The sequence below is a fragment of the Protopterus annectens genome, chromosome 13.part0, assembly GCF_019279795.1.
Source record: "Protopterus annectens isolate FY-2018-M chromosome 13.part0, PAN1.0, whole genome shotgun sequence".
NCBI classification, from domain to species: domain Eukaryota; kingdom Metazoa; phylum Chordata; order Ceratodontiformes; family Protopteridae; genus Protopterus; species Protopterus annectens.
In genome coordinates this window covers 887,999,262-888,017,280 of record NC_056747.1, presented here as the reverse complement: position 1 = coordinate 888,017,280, position 18,019 = coordinate 887,999,262, and the positions used below count along the sequence as shown (strand labels likewise).

Sequence of the window (18,019 nt, the reverse complement as noted above, 5' to 3'; positions counted from 1 at the left end):
ACTCTTCAGTTGATCCTGTGGGTGATAGGGTACTATTCCCTTTCAGACACCTATTCTCTGAGGACATGCTTGCAGTCATGCAGGAGGCCAGGACACCAAATACCAGAAAATTGTACGTAGCAAAATGGGAGAGATTTTCAGTCTGGTGTCTCAAAAAAAAATAAGCAGGACCCATTGACAGTGGAAATTTCATGTTTTTGACTTGTTGGTGTGAATTGCCCAACGCTGGTTTGGCTTACTCTTCAGTAAAAGCTCACATGCCAGCCATGTCTGTTTGTCTACCTCTGTCTCCCTCCTTAGGTAGCAGATTTGAGGCAAAGCAATTTCTTAAAGGAGTCTCACACATTAAGCCTCCCAGGAAACCTGTTCCACCTCCCTGCGACCTTAACTTTGTTTTGGAAAAGCTGACTGTCCCACTCTTTGAGCCAGATTCTGCAGCTTCTCTTCTGTACTGTTCCTGGAAAACTGTGGTACTTCTAGCCTTAACTTCAGCCAGGCAAGTGTCAGCTACCGGCCCTTATGGTATCTCCACTATTTCTGGTCTTCTACAAAGACAGGGTCTCTCTGCATACAAACCCATTTATGCCTAAGGTAGTCGATGACCTCTCTCTAAATCAGTCCATACACTTAACTACCTTTTCCTATCTCCCCAGAACTGTAATGAGAGGACCCTCCATACTTTAGATGTTCACAGACAACTTAGATTTTATTTGGATAAGACCAAAGCTGTTAGAAAGTCATATCAGCTCTTTGTTTCTTACCGCCCCCAGGGCTCGGGGGTGGGGTGTGTCCAAGCAGACTACTTCCTTCTGCTGCACTCACCATGGTAAGACTCTCCATTCCCCTATTAGGGCTCCTTTCACCAGGGCTGTTGACTCATCTGAGGCCTTTTCAAGGGATTGGACACTAATTCAGTTCTCGAAGCAGCCACATGGACCTCAGTCCATATCTTCACCAAACAGTATAAGTTAGATGTAATTTTTAAATCTAGAGCAGGTTGCCAAAACCATACTGCAAGACTTCCTGAAAAGCTCCTTGGCTACCCCCTCCTCCCTTACTTCATTAGCTTTGGTATTCTCCCTCATGTTATGAATACTGCAACAGATGAATAGAAAGACACAATAGTTGTGTAAAATCTTGCCATAATGATAGATGTCCTTCTCTTCTCTGTTGTAGCATTCCTATCCTTCCCTTCTTCCCCCTGACCTTGCTACTTCTTGGATGATTGTTACCCTACTTCCTTAGGCTGGCATTCCTCCTGGGGCAGTCAGTTCTGAGGATGGTGTGCACATACATCACTTTTATGGCAGACATCTGATCGCAGCCTACTGCGACGTACCATGCACCCTTCAGCAGTGAAGTCTCTTGTATATTGGCCAATGTTGGGTCACCTATGATGGGGAACTCCCTCATGTTATGAATACTGCAAGAGAGAAAAGGACATCTATCATTATGGTAAGATTTGACACAACTATTCTGTCCTTCCAATAGAACAACGTGGTTTAGGATTACTGCATTTGAAGGAATATTTTAGAGCTACACACTTAAAGCCCTTGTATATAAGAAATTCAAGAAAACGAAAGGGTGGGATTTTGGATTCAAATTCTTGAGAGTAACTATCGTACAGAATATTCTATTCATAAAGTAGTAAAAAAATGTATTCGAAGAACTAAGCCAGCATGAGAATCGAGAAAGGAGATTCTACCAATAGGGATGACTGCAATTAGGGGCTCAGAGAATAGGCAAGAGAGGGCTAGAATTTTAGGAAAGGTGATCGAAAGGGAGGAGGCTAAGAAGACATTTGGACTGCAGGCTAGAGACTGCCTTCTCTTTCAAGGATTGATGTCAGAGTATAGAAAGAGAAAGGGATATGGGACTGCTAAGTGAAAGACATGCAGTGGTAGAGTTTTAGCTGAATTTAGAACAGAGGCAGTTGTTTAAAAAAAGGGATAATTAGTAGGGCATATATAATATTTCACAGTTAACTCAAGGAATCAACCAGAAGAGGTAAAAGTTTGGAAAGAGTGATTGGATAAGCATTTCACAAAGAAACGATGGGAGGACAACTGTATGGTTTCCGATATTCAACGAAGTCTAGAATATTTAGGATTTTTTGTTGGAAGTGTTTGCATAGGTATTTTTATACTCCAGACAGACTCCACAAAGAATTTTCTTCAGGTAGATGGCAAATGTTGGCGGTTTGATGGGGAAGGAAGATGTACTGGGAACATGTGTTTGAAGTGTAACGAGTTGGCAGACTTTAAAAATTCCCTACAGATTACGGTGTCAGAAATATAAATACGGGGTGAGCAAATGGATATAACTATGGAAATCATTTTTAGCTGGGATTCAGGATCTGATTTGCATAGACATACTAAAGGCCTTGAAAAGTTTAATTCTGGTAGCTGCCAAAAAAGCATTACTAAAAAATGGCAAAGTCTAAAGCAGCCATATTTTAAGAAGTGAATATTTTAACACACACAAGAACTGGAAATGGGATCTTTAGAAAAATATAAGCAAACTACATAGGGAAAAAATGAAATTTGTGAGAACAATTGTTTGTTTGTCTTTCGGCTTTTCCCGGTTAGGGGTCGGCACAGCGGAACTCCTGTCCACTAATGATTGGCAGTTGGTTTTTATGGTGTCGAGTTGCCAGCCCGACGCCCAACCTTCAACGAAGGCACGCCCATTCAACGCATGTCTTTCGAATGCCCACTCGACCACAGGGAGGACATTCAGACTCTACACAGAAGGCACTCCCAACCCAAGCCAGAATCGAACTGGAGAACCTCTTGCTGTGAGGCAACAATGCTACTGCTGCACCACCGCAGAATATACATGCAGAAATATGTTTTGCAGGAGGAGTGAAGTTTAAGGGAAGACGCAAATGACTAATTTGTGTAATATTGAATTGATATATTGTACAAAATAATATATGTGCTGTATAATGCTTATAATTGTGAACATGTTAATGGTTTATTTTTTATGTTACTGTAAGCTTGCTTATGTCACAAATGGTAATTCAGTAAAAGTGTTTAAAAAGACTGTGTTACCACAGAGTATTCCCTTTACTCTGAGACACAATGATTTTGGAGTTGTTATCGATAAGGAGTAGGGATGTGGGGGTTAAAGCCATCCTTCAAAACATGGCTTTATACCACTAATACAATTTTTGATGTTTTCTTTACAAGTCACTGTTAACTACTTTCGCCTTTGATTTTGAACATTTGTTTGCTGAAGTTTAGTCATTCAACTGTTTCTATTTAATCTGTACATTATATTCATTGATTTATCTAGGTACTAGTCATGATGATAAACCAATTACAAGAGATGAAACTTCTTGTGTTTTTATTCAGTTAACATGGAAATTGTAATGCTGTCCTTTATTCATATACGAAGGTCTTATGATATAATATCGTTTGTCTGGTCATTAGCACAAGACACATTGTGCTTGTTTTGAATAAATTGCAGTTGCAGTATTAAAGCACAGACTTGTTAATGCTTGAAACTGATGTTGCTGAAGTCTTTGCAGAACATTTTCTAACGGTGTAATTTATTTTTAGGCTTGCATGAGAGACATCCCCGGGTGCAAGTGGTTGGACCAGTGGACGGAATTGGCACAAAAGTACGTCTGTAACTAAACCTCAGCTCGATTTGGCCTTTTTTTTGTTTTTGCTGTAACATTTTTTGAGTTCATATTTGCTAACTACCACATGCTTTGTTTGTATTTTAAGTAAGCTTTTACTATGTTTTAAATTTTCAGATGGAGCTGTCATTAAGGGAGAAAAGCAGCTGCATTTTTCTTAATTAGCATGTTATAACTTCTAGTGTTTTTAATGTAACATTGAACCTGTGTAGTTTTGTTGTTGAAATTTCATAGTATATTGTAAGAATATTGCCTACTTGTTCGACTGTGCTAACTTTTCAAACACAGGTTGGTACTAGGCTATCTGCCTAAGGGCCTATGCAAGCCTAGCCATAACAATTTACTGGATATTTCTTCCCACAATATTTATTTACTGGACCCCTGTCTAGTAGGGTAACTGACATGATCCCTGGGGTGAATTTCCTATCTCCCATCCAATCGTCAAGGTTCCTTTTGAAGAGGGCCAAGGAGGCGCTCTGCTTGACATGTATGGGCAGTCTATTCCAGAGTATGGGAGGTCTCTGGGTCAGGAACCCATCCCTCCAGCATGTTTTGTTCATTGTGATGAAAAGGTTTAGATCCCTGATGCATGTGACTCTGAGGGATTGGGGTTTCTTTAAGTGGAGCATGTCCAACAGCTCTGGGTTTGACATGGCCTTGTATGTTAAGCAGAGATTACCTCTGAGTAGATGATATGCCACAGAGTATAGCTGGAGTTTTTTAGATGATCAGCATAGGGAATCTGCTTTAGGCCTGTGATTCTTTTAGTGAGATATTTCTGCGGCCTTTCCAGCTGTTGCAGATGTCTTGTGAGGTACATACCAAACGGGGTGTTGTACTGTATAATGGGTCTAATGAGGGATGAGTACAGTGAGACAATGACCTCCTTTTTTCTGGATGAAAAGCTCTTAGTGATGAAGTGTGCCACATAGAAAGATTTCCTGACTGTTGTGGCAATGTGGTTATCGAAGGTGAGACCACTGTCCACCTGTGTCCCTAAGTTTCTCATCTCACTTTTGATGTTTAGTGTACTGCCACCTATGTGGTAATTCTTGGGTACATGGGTTTCCACAAATGGGATAACTATACATTTCTTGGCATTAGGCTTGAGCCCATGGCTCTGGCACCAAGCATCTGTTTCTGTAAGGCCCTTTTGTAAAATATCCACATCATTTGGGGATTCAATAATAGCTCCCAGTTTGCAGTCATCTGCAAACTTTGTTAGCCATAGTCCCTTAGTGTTGGCCTGTACTTCAGAGAAGTAGATGCCAAACAAGAGTGATCCCAGGACTGAACCCTGATGTACTCCACTTGTCTGGAGCTGGGTTTGTTGTCGGCTACTTTTACAGTCTGGGTTCTGTCAGTAAGCCAGTTGGCAACCCATTGAGTGACATACGGATTTATGCCCAGCTTAGTAAGTTTATCTATGATTCCAGAGTGGGGGGTGGTGTTGAAGGTCTTGGTGAGGTCCAGATAGGCTGTGTGGACTGCCTTACCCTCGTCCACAGCTCTGGAGACCAATTCGAAGAAGTCAGTCAAGTTCATGAGACAAGATCGTCCCTTCACAAACCCAAACTGTGTGGCGTCCAGTGTTTGAAGGTTGTCAAATGTATTTTGTTTATAAGTTCCATGATAATGCGTACTATGCCCTTGCAGATCAAGCTTGTCAGACTGATGGGGCGGTAGTTCCTGGGATCTAAGGTGGATCCCCCCTTGTGGAGTGGGATAACTATAGCTGTGTGCCACTCAGTGGGCACGAAGCCTGAGGTGAGGCTATGATTAAACATGACACTTAGGTGAAGTGCCAGTTCATTTTGTAGTTCATGTAGTACACAGCCTGGGATGTCATCTGGTCCCATGGATGCTGTATTCTTAGCTTTGGAGAGTGCAATTTCTACCTGTGTGGCCATGATTACTGGAATTTGGCAATCATATGGTATTGAGATGGGCCTTTTAGGGGGTGAGAGGGGGGTGAAGTTGGCACTAAATCGATCTGCCATGGTATTGGCAATATCTTTGGGATCAGTACATTTAATGCCATTCTGTTGTAGCTCAGAGCAGATCTGAGCATTGCCATTTAGATTCTTGTCATAACTATAGAATGCCTTGTGGTTGTTTTTGGAGTCTTTGGCAATTTAATTTTCATAACTAGCTTTGGAGGATTTTATGAGGGATCTCAGCTTCTAACTGAGGCTGGTTTTAGGGATTTTCCCCTTTTCTGCAACAGTTTCTTCCTTCTGTTGTATAGTTTGTTTATGGCAGGGGACCACCAGATTGGCTTTCGTTTTTTGGAGGAGAGCATCTTGATTCTATTTGGGATGGCACGATTCATGCACGAATGGATGTGCTCATACAGTGCCTTAGTATTGGATTCAGCAGTTGAACTTTCAGCTCCCGTCTGCATGGGTGTCATGAAGTTTGTGACTTCTGACTTGAGTAGCATGAAGTTGGCTTTGGAGAAGTTTTTTGACAGAGGTTTCCTTACTGGGTGGGGTGTGGGTGGGATGTGGATGTCAAGAGTGATTTGCTTATGGTCAAACCTGAACAATGAGTGGGCGACCATTGGTGTGGACCATCTATCTCCCATGTTGGTAATGACCAGGTCTAGGAAATTGGAGCCCCTGGTGAGACAATGGATTAGTTGATCCAGGGCGTTGGATTTTATGAATTCCAAGAACCGTTGGGAAAAGGTGTTGGTACCTGAATAGTTTTCCCAGTTAATGGCATGGTAGTTGAAATCACCCAGTATTAGGGTGGTTGCTTGTATCTTAATATTTTCCAGTATGTTTAGAAAGGTGTAGTGAGAATCTTGGGGCATGGTAGGGGATCTATACCAAGCTACAGTTTGGATTGCAGTCTTACCTAGTGTTAGTAGCACCTGGAGAATTTCAGATGCGTTGTGTTGGGCAACTAGCCTTGTGGTGTGAATGTCCTTGGTGAATATGGACACTCCTCCACCTTTAGTGTTTTGGTCTTGGTGTTACTTCTCATTTAGAATTATCAGAAAGGTAGAAAAGTATATTGTATGACTGTTACCGAAGACTCCTCTGTAGTGATATGAAACTGTCATTATGCGGTTGTTCAATAGATCTAGTTATTTGTTCAAAGTGAGTTCTGAACTGGATCTGCTAGTGGCATCTTATTCCTGTGCATTTGTTAAAAGAAGAAAATAGAAACATCTCTCAACATGTGCATCCACAGGAGTTGTACCTCCCTGTCCTCAGTGACCTCTATATCTTTTCCCAGCAATAATGTCTGTGCTGTCTGTTGTCGCTATTTTTACCATTTGTTTCTTTTTGATAACACTTTCAACAACTGCTCAAGCAATAATCACAGGAAGGTGCCCAAATTCAGTACGAAAAGTGTTGATCTAAACTGACCTTTCAATATCTTCATATATTCATCAGGTCCCTTTGCTTATTCAGTTTTTGTCCTTTAACATGATCTTTCCAGATGTTCTTCGTGTTTCACTGTTGCAGTCATCACACTTGGGTTATCCTGCCAGTGGTGGCCCTCAGTCAGCCCGAATACCAGAGGCTTAGTATTGATGCGTCAGTTGCTGTCGCTCCAGGACTGATGTCAGGTCGTCATTGGTATAAAATCAGGCAGCTGACGCCATTACATCAGTCTTTCTTGCCGAGGAGCCTGAAGCAGAAGCAGTTTGCACAAGTTCCAGTTTCCGAATTGAAGTTGAAGTCTTCTAAAGCTAAGTACCCCGTTGGGGATCCTTTTTTCTTGCTCTAACCGATGTCAGAAAAAGTTTAACATTTGTGTCTCCTGTGAAAAGCAAATACACCGAGACTTCCATTTGTACTGCATCACCTGTTTAGGCCCAGACCACGATGTCCCTTGCTGTCACTGTTATGCTTTGTTCAACACCAGAACTATATGTTGTCGGGTCCTTATTGTAGCTAAATATTTTTGTTCTTGGTTCTCATATTCGGATATGGCTTCGGTAAGCCGTCTGACTACTGATCGTCCGAAAAAACTTAAGGATAAACACAGAGACGGACTGCACAGGTCCAAAACTGCTGACAACACGTCCGTTAAGCTAGTCGTCAGTTCTCTGGTCCTCATTGAGGCACTTTTGCAGCCCCTGATGCCCGCTTCTGTGGATTCGCAAGCCGCTACTGAGACCTATTTGGAGTCCGGTATGGAATGAGACTCTTCTTCGTCTAAGGATCCTGCGGATGTCTCCACCTTGAATGGGTCCAGAGCCGCTGAGCAGACACCGGTTTCCAAGGAAGTTCTTCGCACTGCTGATACTCAACATAAAACCGACGAATCCTTTCACGTCTTCAGTTCTTTCTAAAACTACTGAGTTTCTAAGGCCCAGGGTACGAACTACGACTAAAAAAAACGACAACCCAAGCTCAGGCACCTGCTTCCATGCCTCAATCTCAAATGCTTAAAATGGCAGAAGACCTTATTATGCTTATTAGGGGAAGCCAGGCTACTCCTTCCAAAAGAAAAAGAGGCTCGTCCTCAGTAGTTTTATCTGAACAGGAGTCTGATGACTCTGAGGATGTTCTTCGTGTTTCACTGTTGCAGTCATCAAATTTTTGGTATCTGCTTGCTGGTAGCCCTCAGTCGGCCTGATTATCAAAGTCTTGGGTCCTGCATCGGTTGCTGTCTCATCTTCCATGATGTCAGGTAGTCAGTGGTATAAAGCATGCAGCCTACACCATTCTTGCCGTGCCCGAAGCAGAAGCAGTTCACAAGTGTTGGTTGGCCGACTCCTGAAATTTTCATTTTCGAGTTTCAGATCCGAAGTCTTCAACTAAGCTAAGTACCACGTTCCTTTTTCTTGCTGTAAACTGATGTCAGTAAAAGTTAACAATTGTATTTCTTGTGGAAAGCAAATACCTCATAAAGATTTTCATTCGTACTGCGTTCCTTGCCTAGGCCTAGATCACGATGTACCTTGCTGTCGGTTTTGTGCCTTATTCAAACCTCGAACTATTCGTCGTTGGTTCATTTTCACATCTAAATATTTTGGTACTCAGTTCAATTATCCAGAAATGGCTTCGGTAAGCCACCCGACTACCGACATTCCGAAAAAACGCAAAGATAAAGACAGAGACAGACCGCATAGGTTCAAAGCTGCCGACAATGCTTCTCCTAAGCTAGTCGGTAGTTCACCGGTACTCAATGAGGCGCTTTCGCAGCCCCTGATACCCCCTACTTCAAATTCGCAGGTCTCTACTGAGACCCATTCGGAGTCCGGTATGCCGTGAGATGCTTCTTCGACTGTGGAACCTGCAGATGTCTCTACCTTGGATGGGTCCGGAGCCGCTGTGCAGTCACCGGCTTCTGAGGGTGTGTTCAGGCCTACTGACTTGCATATTAAACCGACGTTATCTACTTCTTCAAGGCCTAAAACTCAATCCATGCCTAGAAAACCGACGCCCAGACTGCATGGTCAGACCCCTATGCCTAAAAAAACACAAATGATAAGAGTGGCTGAAGACCTTATTTCTCTAATCAGGGGAAGCCACCCTTTTCCCTCTAAGAGACCTAGGCTGATTTTCCTTCTGATTCTTCTGATCAGGATTCTGAAATTTCTGTTTTCTCTGATGACCAGCAGTTGCCCTTATCTACCTATGAGGATTCTGATGCAGAGGACTCCATTTCCTCTGCTTCCCCTCCAGGGGATTTCTCTTTTGGTGAAACCTTGCATACTCTTAGGGAGTATTTCCGCTGGGAAAGCCAGGATTACTCTGATTCCAAAAAAGAGGCTTAGGGAATTCTTACTCCTACCTCAACACAGGCCTTTAGCTATCCCTCCTGTACTGGACATTGTAGATGATGCTTTATCCGAATCTAGCCTGGCCCCTGACACTTTGCCTCCAGCTCCCAGAAAAACTGACAGGTATTTTAGGGTACCTGACTCTCTCAAGTTCCTCTTTAAGAAATCTACTGCGGATCCTGTAACCATTTCACAGGGACCCAAAGGCATTAAGGCCACTACTGCCAAAAACCCTACCCCCTCTGAGAGAGATTCCAGGGCCCTGGATATATGAGGTAAGAAGGTATACACTTCTGCAACTTTGGCCATTAGGGCCTTAAACTGCCAGTTTCATGTGTTATAGTATCAGCAGCATATCACTGGATCGCTTCAACAGAAAATTATGTTGATTCCTGACTGTGCTGAAAATAAAGAATTACAGGATTTAATGCATTCTGCGGAGCAGGTTGGAAAACATACTTTGCAATGTGGTTTTGATTCATTAGAGGCATCATGCAGGGCTGCTGTCACTGGGTCTGTACTTAGAAGGCATGCTTGGCTTAAGGAGCAATCTTTGCCAGATCATGTTAAAGCTAAATTACTGGATGCTCCCTTAAACCAACACCGCCTGTTCAGCAACAAAGCAGAAGTAGTACTTAAAAGGATGGAGGAAAAAGCTAAATCTATGCAAACTGTTAAAGATTTCCTGCAAGTACAGCCTCCCAGATTTAGTAGAAACCTTGCCCCCATTCTTCTTGGGATAGGTTGAATAGCCCTGATGCTTAGAAGAAAGCGAACTTGCTTTTGAGGCTCTGCCCACTGATTTGGGGGTAGATCTGGCCAACCGTTTGGGATTGGTAAGGAGTGGAAGTGGAATCCTGTATCCTTGGGAAACTATAATTAAAGCCCATTTGACTTGGGTAATGAGTTCACAATTTTTTGCATGCAGAGCGATCTTTCCCCCTAAAGGAACAGTCAGTTGAGCAGGACTTGGAAGGTTTAAAGTTAAGTCACTGTAACAATTTATCATGGGGGGTGTCTTACTACTCCCAGCTTTGGAAGTGAGAGCCCCTCACTGCTTAGGCATGGGAGAACCTTGGGACTGAAGCTGGGTGTTCTGCTGGTTCTGGGTTTGGACTGAGAAGGCCTGGAAGAGGCAGGAAAGGACCCAGAAAAGACAATTCCTGGCGTCCTATTCTGGACCTGTCTATCCTAAACACTTTTTTGGAAATCCCAAAATTCAAAATGCTAACTCTACATCAGCTGCTTCCCATGCTGGGAAAAAAATGCCTGGTTGGCAACACTTGATTTAAAGGAAGCCTATCTGCACATCCCAATAAGGGAATCTTGCAGAAGATACCTATGTTTCAAAGCAGGCTACATGCACTATCAGTTCTCTGCACTGCCCTTTGGCTTATCTACTGCACCCTGGGTATTCACAAAGTGCCTAGCTGCAGTCATTGCATTTTGCAGGCAAAGAAATTTTCAGATGTACCCATTCCTGGATGATTGTCTAATTCACACAGAAAGCCAGGACATACTATTAAGTCTTCTGGCATTTGTAAAGAAATTGCTAACTTATCTGGGGTACACTATAACTGAAAAGAAATCACATCTAATATCCTGCCAATAAATTGTATTCCTGGGAGCAAGCATACAACTTCCCAGATGGCTTACCTGACGCCAGAGAAACAAGTTCATTTGCCAGCCTACTTCTTCAAACTATTGGCCACAAAGACCCAGCTATCTGCAAGGAAAATACTGCAAGCCCTGGGGTTCATGGTCACTTGCATTCTACTAATTCCATATGCTAGACTGCATATGAGGAAACTACAATGGTATCTAAAAGCCTATGGTGCCAACATTCTCAGGACCTAGAATCAATGATTCCTATCATACCTTGTCTAAATATAGAGTTCCTTTGGTGGGCAGAGGCCTGCCACCTAAACAAGCGACTGCCATTCACTGTACCCCCTGCCACCCATACCCTAACAACAGACTCATCAGACTATGCATGGGGGGCTCACTTGGTAGGGCGGTGCATTCAGGGCGAATGGAACCTGAGTCAGATGCACCTGCATATCAATCAAAAAGAAGTGTTAGCTGTACAGAATGTTCTGACAGCCTTCAAGCACCACATTCTTCCAGGACAGTTATTGGTAAAGACTGACAACACAATGGTTATGTGGTACATAAGCAAGCAGGGGGGGAACCCACTCGTACCATCTCTGCAGACTAGCCATGGCTCTGTGGAACATAGCCTTGAGCTACCAAGTGCAACTACAAGCTCAATTCCTGCCAGGCAAGCTAAATACACTGGCAGACGACCTAAGCAGAAATCTCATGGACCCACACAAGTGGAAACTGGAACCAAAGATATTCAACATGTTGAGAGACAAATGGGGGAAACCCAGAGGTAGACCTGTTTGCCTCCCCTACCACTTGGACAAATTCTGCACAAGGACTCCCCACAGACAAGCTTGGAAAGTGGATGCCCTGTCCATCTGGAAAAACCTATCAGTTTATGCCTTTCCCCCTCTGCCTCTCCTCTCCAAAGTGCTACTAAAGATCAAACAGGACAACAAACAAAAGACCATACTGATTGCACTAGACTGGCCACGCCAACACTGGTGTACCCCCTGTTGCGCTGTATGTGACTGCTGGAACCATGGCACGTGCCCTGCTGCACCCACAGCTTCTAACTTTGAACCTTGCAGCCTGGCTAATTACCTGATCTCTCCATTACCATCCCTCAGTGAGCAAGTGATGGATGTCATTCTGAAGGCAAGGAGGCCCAGTACTAGAAAATCCTATGCTGAAAAATGGAAAAGATTCTGTTCCTGGAGCCAAACTCAGGGGATGGGCACAATAGTGCCCAGTTTACCTCATATTCTTCAATACTTAACTGAGATGCTTCATAAGGGCCTTTTCTTTTCTTCCATTAAAATTCATGCCTGGGCCATTTCAGCACATTATAATACAGAGCCACCCCTTTTCTCTCATCCACTGCTGAAGCAATTCCTCAGGGGGGCCAAAAACCTAAGACCACCCAGGAGAAGCCCCTACTCCATCCTGGGTCCTTAACTTTGTATTGGAAAAGCTCACTCTGCCTCCCTTTGAGCCAGCTGCAAATGCAGAGTTGAAATTCCTTTCTTGGAAAACAGCCTTCCTTCTAGCCATCACTTCAGCAAGAAGAATGTCTGAAGTACAGGCCCTCATGACTGTGGAGCCTTTCATCATCTTTCATGCGGACAGGGTGTCCCTCAGGACCTATCCTTCCTTTATGCCCAATGTGATATCCATTGTAGCCCTTAATCAGTCCATTAATTTGGAAACCTTCTTTTCTAATCCACAGAACAAAGAGAACTAATACTGCACTCCTTGGACGTGCACAGACAACTTAGATTTTACTTGGACAGGACTAAACCTCTCAGGAAATCTGAACAGCTGCTGGTTGCATTTGTTGCAGGGGAAGAGGGGAAGGCCATTTCTAAGCAAACCATTTCTAAGTGGATAGGCCATTGCATTCATTTCTGCTGTAAGCACCATGGAAAACCTACCCCACTGGGGATAAGACCTCATTCCACCAGGGCTGCATCTACCTCTGCAGCCTTTCTCAGAGGTGTCCCTACCAGGAACATCCTAGAAGCTGCTACCTGGAGTTTTGTACATACCTTCACCAAGCATTACCTCTTGCCAATTATTTTTTAAATCCAGAGCTGGCTTTGCCACTGCAATCTTGCAGGACCTTATAGCTGGTCCTAATGCTATATAATTGCCTCCTCCCAACCTTAGGTTTGGGAATCTACCAAATGTGATGATTGCAACAGTGAAACAAGAAGAACATAGTACAGTTGTGTACACTTACCATAAATGTAGATGTTCAACTGAATTCACTGTTGCAGCCCTAGTTGCCTTCCCTCCAGCCCCCTGACTTCTGTTGACTATATTCTATTCTTGTGTACTATGCTTAAAGCTTTCTGGTGTATTTGCTTTTTGTTGGAGGTGTAACCTTGAATATAATTACTTCCCATTATGGGGGCACCAGACATCTGGGGCAAGAAAAACTGATGTAATGGCGCCAGCTGCATGCTTTATACACCTGACTACCCGACGTCATGGAAGATGAGACAGCAACCGACGCATGGCCAAAGACTTTGATAATCAGGCCAACTGAGGGCTACCTGCAAGCAGATAACCCAAATGTGATGACTGCAACAGTGAATACACTCGAACATCTGCATTTATGGTAAGTGTACACAGCTGTACTTTTCTGAATATGAAGACATGCAACCCCTCTCTGCTTATGAGAATTCTGATGCAGAGGAATCCATTCCTTCTGCCTGTTCTCCTGAGGATTTTTCAGTTGGTGAAACCCTACATACTTTAAGGGAGCATTTCCAATGGGAATGTCAGGACTATCCTCAATCAAAAAAGAGACTCAGGGAATTCTTAGATTTACCACAGCACAGACCTTTAGCCATTCCTCCTGTCCTGGATGTTGTTTTTGTGGAATCTATTTTGACTCCTGACACCCTTCCTCCTGCTCCCAGGAAACCTGACAGGTACTACAGATTCCCTGAGTCCCACAAATTCCTTTTCAAAAATCGTACTGCTGACCCAGAGGTCATTTCCCAAGGACCTAAAGGAATTAAAGCAACCTCAGCTAAGAATCCCACCCCGTCAGATAAGGATTCCCAAGCTTTAGACAGATGAGGTAAAAAAGTATGCACCTCTGAAACTATTGCTCCTAGAGCACTACATTTTCAATTCCACATGCTGAAATATCAGCAGCATACCATGGAACTCCTCATACAAAAAATATCTTCCTTTGCTTGTGCAGAAAGTAAAGAATTACAAGAGCTTATGCATTCTGCAAGCCAAGTTACTAAGCACACCTTGCAATGTGGGTTTGACGCCCTAGATGCATCTTGCAGGGCAGCAGTCACTGGTTCTGTCCTTATAAGGCATGCTTGGCTTAAGGAACAGACCTTGCCAGACCATGTCAAATCAAAATTATTGGATGCACCATTGAACAAAGACAATTTGTTTGGCACCAAGGTAGATGAGGTCTTAAAAAAGATGGCAGAAAAAGTTAAAGCTATGCAGACATTTAAAGACTTTTTACAGGTCTAGCCTCCGAGGTTCAGTAGGCATTGCCCCTTCAAGCACTGGTCCTTTTCGACCCCCTCTAGGCCAGCTCGGCCAAGACCCAGGGGAAGCAGACCCCCCCCCCCCAGACAGCAGTCTCAGAGAATGCAGAGATCTAACCAATGGTTACTCCTCTTCAAAAACAGGGAGTGCTAAGCCACCCCCTTATGGTAAGAACTCACAATGACCTTACACCTCTACCCCTTACCTTTGCCCACCTGCTTGTGCCCTTAGGAGGAAAACTCTCCTTCCATGCAAACAACTGGGCCTCTATTACCAAGGACCGGTGGGTCCTCAACATAGTGTCCCAAGGATATAAATTTTATTTCCACAATCTGCCAACCCCAAAAGGGTTCCCAGATCTTCCTCCAAACCAGTTGGCAGAGGCCAAAAAGCATTCCCTGCTCTCCATGACGGCAATACAGCATGTTCCTGCAGACCAGGTAGGCCAAGGTTTGTATTCCAGACTCTTCCTGGTACCCAGAAAAGAGTGCACCTGGCACCCAATCCTGAGTCTATCCATTCTAAACACCTTTCTGGTGATACCAGACTTCAAAATGCTCACCCTCCAGAAGCTTCTTCCTATGCTTTCCAAGGATGCTTGGTTAGCCACCCAAGACCTAAAATAGGCCTACCTACACATCCCAATCAGGGAATCTTGCAGGAAATATCTACGATGTTCTTCGTGTTTCACTGTTGCAGTCATTACATTTGGGTAATCTGCTGGCAGGTTGCCCTCACTCGGCATGATTAACAAAGTCGTCTTGGGTCCTGCGTCGGTTGCTGTCCCTTCTTCTATGACATCAGGTCATCAGGGGTATAAAACATGCAGCCGACGTCATTTACATCAGTCTTTCTTGCCGCACGGTGCCCGAAGCAGAAGCAGTTCGCAAGTGCCAGTCGGCCGACTCCTGAAATTTTCATTTTCGAGTTTCAGTACCGAAGTCTTCAACTAAAAGCTAAGTACCCCTTTGGGGAAACTTTTTCTTGTTCCTTACCGATTTCAGTAAAAGTTAATAATTGTATTACTTGTGGGAAGCAAATACCTCATAAGGATTTTCATTTGTACTGTATTACTTGCCTAGGCCCTGACTACAATGTGCCTTGCTGTTGGTTTTGTGCTATTGCTTCTAAATATTTTGGCTCAAGATTTAACTATCCATAAATGTCGTTGGTTAGCAATCCGACTACCAGAATACCTAAAAAACGCAAAGAAAAAGACAGACAGACCGTCGAGGTCCAAAACCGATGATGAAGCTTCTCCTAAGCCAGTTGCCAGTACTCAGTGAGGCGCTTTTGCAGCCACTGATACCCGCTACTTTTGATTTTCAGGCCTCTACTGAGACCCATTCGGAGTCTGGTATGCTGCGAGACACTTCTAAGTATTGAACCCGCTGATGTCTCTACCTTAGATGGGTTTGGAGCCACTGAGCAGGCTCCGGCTACTGAGGGTGTTTTCAGGCCTAAAGATTTGTATATTAAACCGATGCCATCTTCAAAACTAAGGCCAAAATCTACTTCTATGTCTAAAAAACTGACGCTTGGGCCATGTGTACAGGCCCCAATGTCTAGAAAACAAATTATCAAAATGGCTAAGGTTTTAATTACCTTGATAAGGGGTACTCATCCCTCTCCTGCTAAGAGGCCTAGGCAAGGCACTGACTATGAATCTTCAGATCAGGTTTCTATTTCTTCTGATTCCTCTTCTGATCAGGAATTATCTATTCCATCTTATGAGGACTGTGATGCAGAATATTCCATCCCTTTTGCTTCTCCTCCTGAGGATTTTTCTTTTGGAGAAACTGTGCATACCTTAATGGAACACTTTCACTGGGAGAGTCAGGATTTCTCAGAATCTAAAAAGAGACTTAAGGATTTCCTTCTTCTTCCTCAGCATAGGCCTTTGGCTATACCTCCTGTTCTAGACATTGTTGATGATGATTTCTCAGAATCCAGCATGACTCCTGATTCCCTGCCTCTGGCACCTAGTAAGCCAGACAGATATTACAGGGTTCCTGACTCCCACAAATTTATCTTTAAAAACCCTACTGCTGACCCTGAAACCTTTTCTCAGGGTCCCAAGGGCGTTAAGGCTTCTACTGCTAAAAATCCTGCCCCTTCAGAGATTACAGGGTGCTGGATAGATGGGGTAAAAAGGTTTACACATCTGCAACCTTGTCAATCAGGGCTTTAAACTGTCAATTTCATATGCTTAAATATCAGCAGCATGTCATGGGCTTACTTAAACAGAAAATGATGTTGATTTCTGACTGTGTGGAAAATAGAGTTGCAGGATTTATTACATTCAGCTGAACAAGTTGGAAAACATACTTTGCAATGTGGTTTTGATTCCTTGGAGGCCTCTTGCAGGGCTGCTGTAACTGGATCTGTGATGAGAAGGCATGCTTGGCTCAAGGAGCAAAATCTGCCTGACCATGTTAAAGCAAAATAGTTGGATGCTCCTTTACAACAGGACAGTCTATTTGGTAATAAGGCAGAAGAAGTTTTGAAAAAGATGGAAGATAAAGCTAAAGCTATGCAAACTGTAAAATATTTCCTGCTAGTGCAGCCACCCAGGTTCAGTAGGCACTGGCCTACTAAGAATTGGTCCTTTCCAGTACCCACCAGAGCCGCTCAGGTCAAACCCAGACATTCCAGAAGCTCCAGGTTTCAGTCACAAGGAACTTATAGAACAAAGCAATGGTGTGCCTCCCCCTCCAAATCTGGAAGTAACAAGGCACCTTCCTACGGAAAACAGTCTCAGTGACTTTCCACTGCAATCACCAAGCACTTATCTTTTGGCCGCCCCTTTGGGGGGGAAACTGGCACTTCATGTACGAAACTGGCAACTGATTACCCAGAACAAGTGGGTTTTAAATATAGTATCCCAGGGATCCAGATTTCATTTCCTCACGTTGCCAATCCCAAACAGATGGCCAGATCTGCCCCCAAATCAGTGGGCAGAGGCCCAGAAGCAAGTTATGTCCCTCATGAATATGGGGGCTATTCAACCAGTACCAGAAAAGGAAAAGGGACAAGGTTTTTATTCAAGACTTTTCCTGGTACCCAGAAAAGACAAATCATGGCATCCAATTCTGGACTTATCCATTCTAAATACATTTCTGGACATTCCAAAATTCAAGATGCTGACTCTACAGCAGTTACTACCTATGCTAGGCAAGGACGCCTGGTTGGTAACTCTAGACTTAAAAGAGGCTTACCTGCATATCCCAGTCAGGGAATCTTGCAGAAGATACCTCCACTTCAAAGCAGGCTATTTGCATTACCAGTTCTCTGCACTACCCTTTGGCTTATCTACTGCGCCCAGGGTCTTCACAAAGTGCCTGGCACCAGTAATTGCATTTTGCAGGCAAAGAAATATTCACATTTATCCATACCTGGACGATTAATTCAGGCAGAAAACAAGGACACTCTTCTAAACCATCTGGCGTTTGTAAAAAGACTTCTAACTTGTCTAGGGTACACCGTAAACG

The 18,019-nt window shown here is 43.6% G+C and overlaps 1 protein-coding gene across 1 annotated transcript in view; it reads left to right on the top strand.

Moving 5' to 3' along the window:
* Positions 1-18,019, top strand: part of NF1 (neurofibromin 1) — a 5,218,972-nt gene that overhangs the window by 4,369,005 nt on the left and 831,948 nt on the right. The window contains exon 43 of the mRNA XM_044054637.1: positions 3,564-3,625. Coding sequence (XP_043910572.1) covers positions 3,564-3,625 — 62 coding nt within the window. The remainder of the gene's footprint in view (positions 1-3,563; positions 3,626-18,019) is intronic.